The sequence below is a fragment of the Antrostomus carolinensis genome, unplaced genomic scaffold (genome assembly GCF_000700745.2).
Source record: "Antrostomus carolinensis isolate BGI_N321 unplaced genomic scaffold, ASM70074v2 scaffold783, whole genome shotgun sequence".
Lineage (NCBI taxonomy): Eukaryota > Metazoa > Chordata > Aves > Caprimulgiformes > Caprimulgidae > Antrostomus > Antrostomus carolinensis.
Window position 1 is genome coordinate 9,497 of NW_010304214.1, and position 2,212 is coordinate 11,708.

General features: G+C 40.1%; 1 protein-coding gene across 1 annotated transcript; it reads left to right on the plus strand.

Moving 5' to 3' along the window:
• The first annotated feature begins 1,035 nt into the window (after positions 1–1,035).
• Positions 1,036–2,007, plus strand: LOC104522133 (olfactory receptor 6B1). Its single transcript, XM_010164343.1, has one exon. The coding sequence runs from the start codon at positions 1,036–1,038 to the stop codon at positions 2,005–2,007; it is 972 nt and encodes a 323-aa protein (XP_010162645.1).
• Positions 2,008–2,212: the final 205 nt, after the last annotated feature.

The following is a 2,212-nucleotide window of genomic DNA, read 5'->3' on the forward strand; positions in this document are numbered from 1 at the left end:
CTCATAATCTTCTAGACTGAGAGCTGGAACACCAGGATATCTATGGCATGTGAAAACGTGCTTATGTTTAGGTACCTGAATCACTAATACACCATTTATACAACTAACGTGTGATTAATTCAACAGAACATGTTAACTTCATATTTAATATCCTCTTTAGTCAAAGGAGAAAAAACAGCACTTTGAGATGGTGGATTCATTCATGCTATTATGCTTTATGAAATATTGACACTTCTTAAGTGTTTGTGTCTCTCAAATAACTTTTGTATTCACTATATAACCAGATTATTCACAAGGAGATCCATCTGCCATATTTAAACAGACACAAGTACATGTCTCAATTTAAAGAATAACAATAGGAGAGATGGAAGTACATCTAGAAATTATAACACAGGCATTTTCAGGAAACATATTAATCATTCTGTGAAGATTCTGACTTACACAAGGATTACTAAACTTGAGATTTAATGAGATGGTTTAATTAATTGTGTCTCTAATAGTTTAGAGGCACTGAAGATTGGTGTCCAGAATAGTGTTATAACAGTAGCTGGTTGAGGTCTGGATGAGAAGAAATGTGGAGGTTGGGTGAAAAACTCATGTAAACCAGTAGAGTATGGAAAAAAAAAAAATCCTAAGCACTGCACCCTTTCATATACCTATAACACTTCAGATCATGCTGTGTTAGTATCATGAGATGCTTGAGGTTTGAATCAGAAATGTAACTCACAGTTGTTTGAGAGTGGTCTTAATTGCATTTACAAAAATGGTCCTAGAAAAATCCTGCAGTCTACTTTGGAAAATCCTCTTTGTGCCTCAATAGTACTTTATGAAGTTGCTATGTTGTTATCATTGGTTGTTATTTTTCATTATGAATCACTCATTGCAACTATTTTTTTTTTTTTTTTCTCAATCCAAACAGTTCTAATTACAAACAGTTTTCCAAGTCATGGTCTGTGCATGCAAGCTAGCTTGAGTGGTTGTTCAAACTGCTGCTACGTCTGCTTCTCTTGCAAAGTCTATAGCAGCTTTCTCAGCATGCCCTCAGATAACCTGACCCACGTAGTTGAATTCATTCTGGTTGGTTTCTCAGGTAAAGAGGAAATCAAGCTTCTGCTCTTTTTTACATTCTTTCTGGCTTACGTGCTAACAGTGACAGAAAATGCAATGATTGTTGTGCTTGTCTGGACAAATCTCCAGCTTCACAAGCCAATGTACGTTTTCCTGGGCAATCTTTCGTTTCTGGAGATATGGTACGTCTCTGTCACAGTGCCCAAAGTACTTGTGAGCTTGGTGACAAAGAGACAAGACATCTCCTTCACAGGCTGCATGGCTCAGCTATTCTTCTTCCTGGCATTGGCCAGCACTGAGTGCACTCTTTTGGCTGTCATGGCCTACGATCGCTACGTGGCCATCTGCAACCCATTGCATTACCCAATCATCATGAATCACACTCTTTGTGCCCATCTGGCCATTGGCTCCTGGATGAGTGGCTTCCTGATTTCTACAGGGAAAGTTTACTTTATTTCACGTCAGACCTACTGTGGGCCCAACATCATTAACCACTTCTTCTGTGATGTCTCCCCCTTACTGAAGCTAGCCTGCACCAACATGTCAGTAGCTGAGCTTATGGATTTCTTACTGGCCCTGCTCATCCTTCTTGTACCACTCATTGTGATTATGGCCTCCTATGCATGCATTATCGCTGCTGTCTTGGGCATCCCTTCAGCCCAGGGACGTCACAAGGCCTTTTCTACCTGTGCCTCTCACCTTTTAGTGGTCACAGTGTTCTATACAGCCTCCCTGTTTATCTACGCCAGGCCCCAGCCAATTGATTCATTCAGCTCCTACAAACTTGTATCTGTGGTATACACTGTCCTGACACCCCTCATCAACCCATTCATCTATTGCTTAAGGAACCATGAATTCAGAATTGCTCTCAGGAAAACAATACACTGGAGAGACATCTTGCCCTACAAATTTCATCTAGGTTTTTCCTTATTTATTTAACTCCTTTTCTACTCTGTAAAAGTGATTTCTACAGGTTGTAATAAATTTACTAGTGTTCATTTCTAAGGTTTGGGAGATTTGGGTGATTTGGGAGAGAGGAGTCTGTTCAGAGGAATGTATCTCATGAGGAAAGCAAGTGGTCAGGGGGACAGAGCCTAACAACAGGGAAAAATGAAATGGAGGACAGCTGTGGGTCTCAGAACCT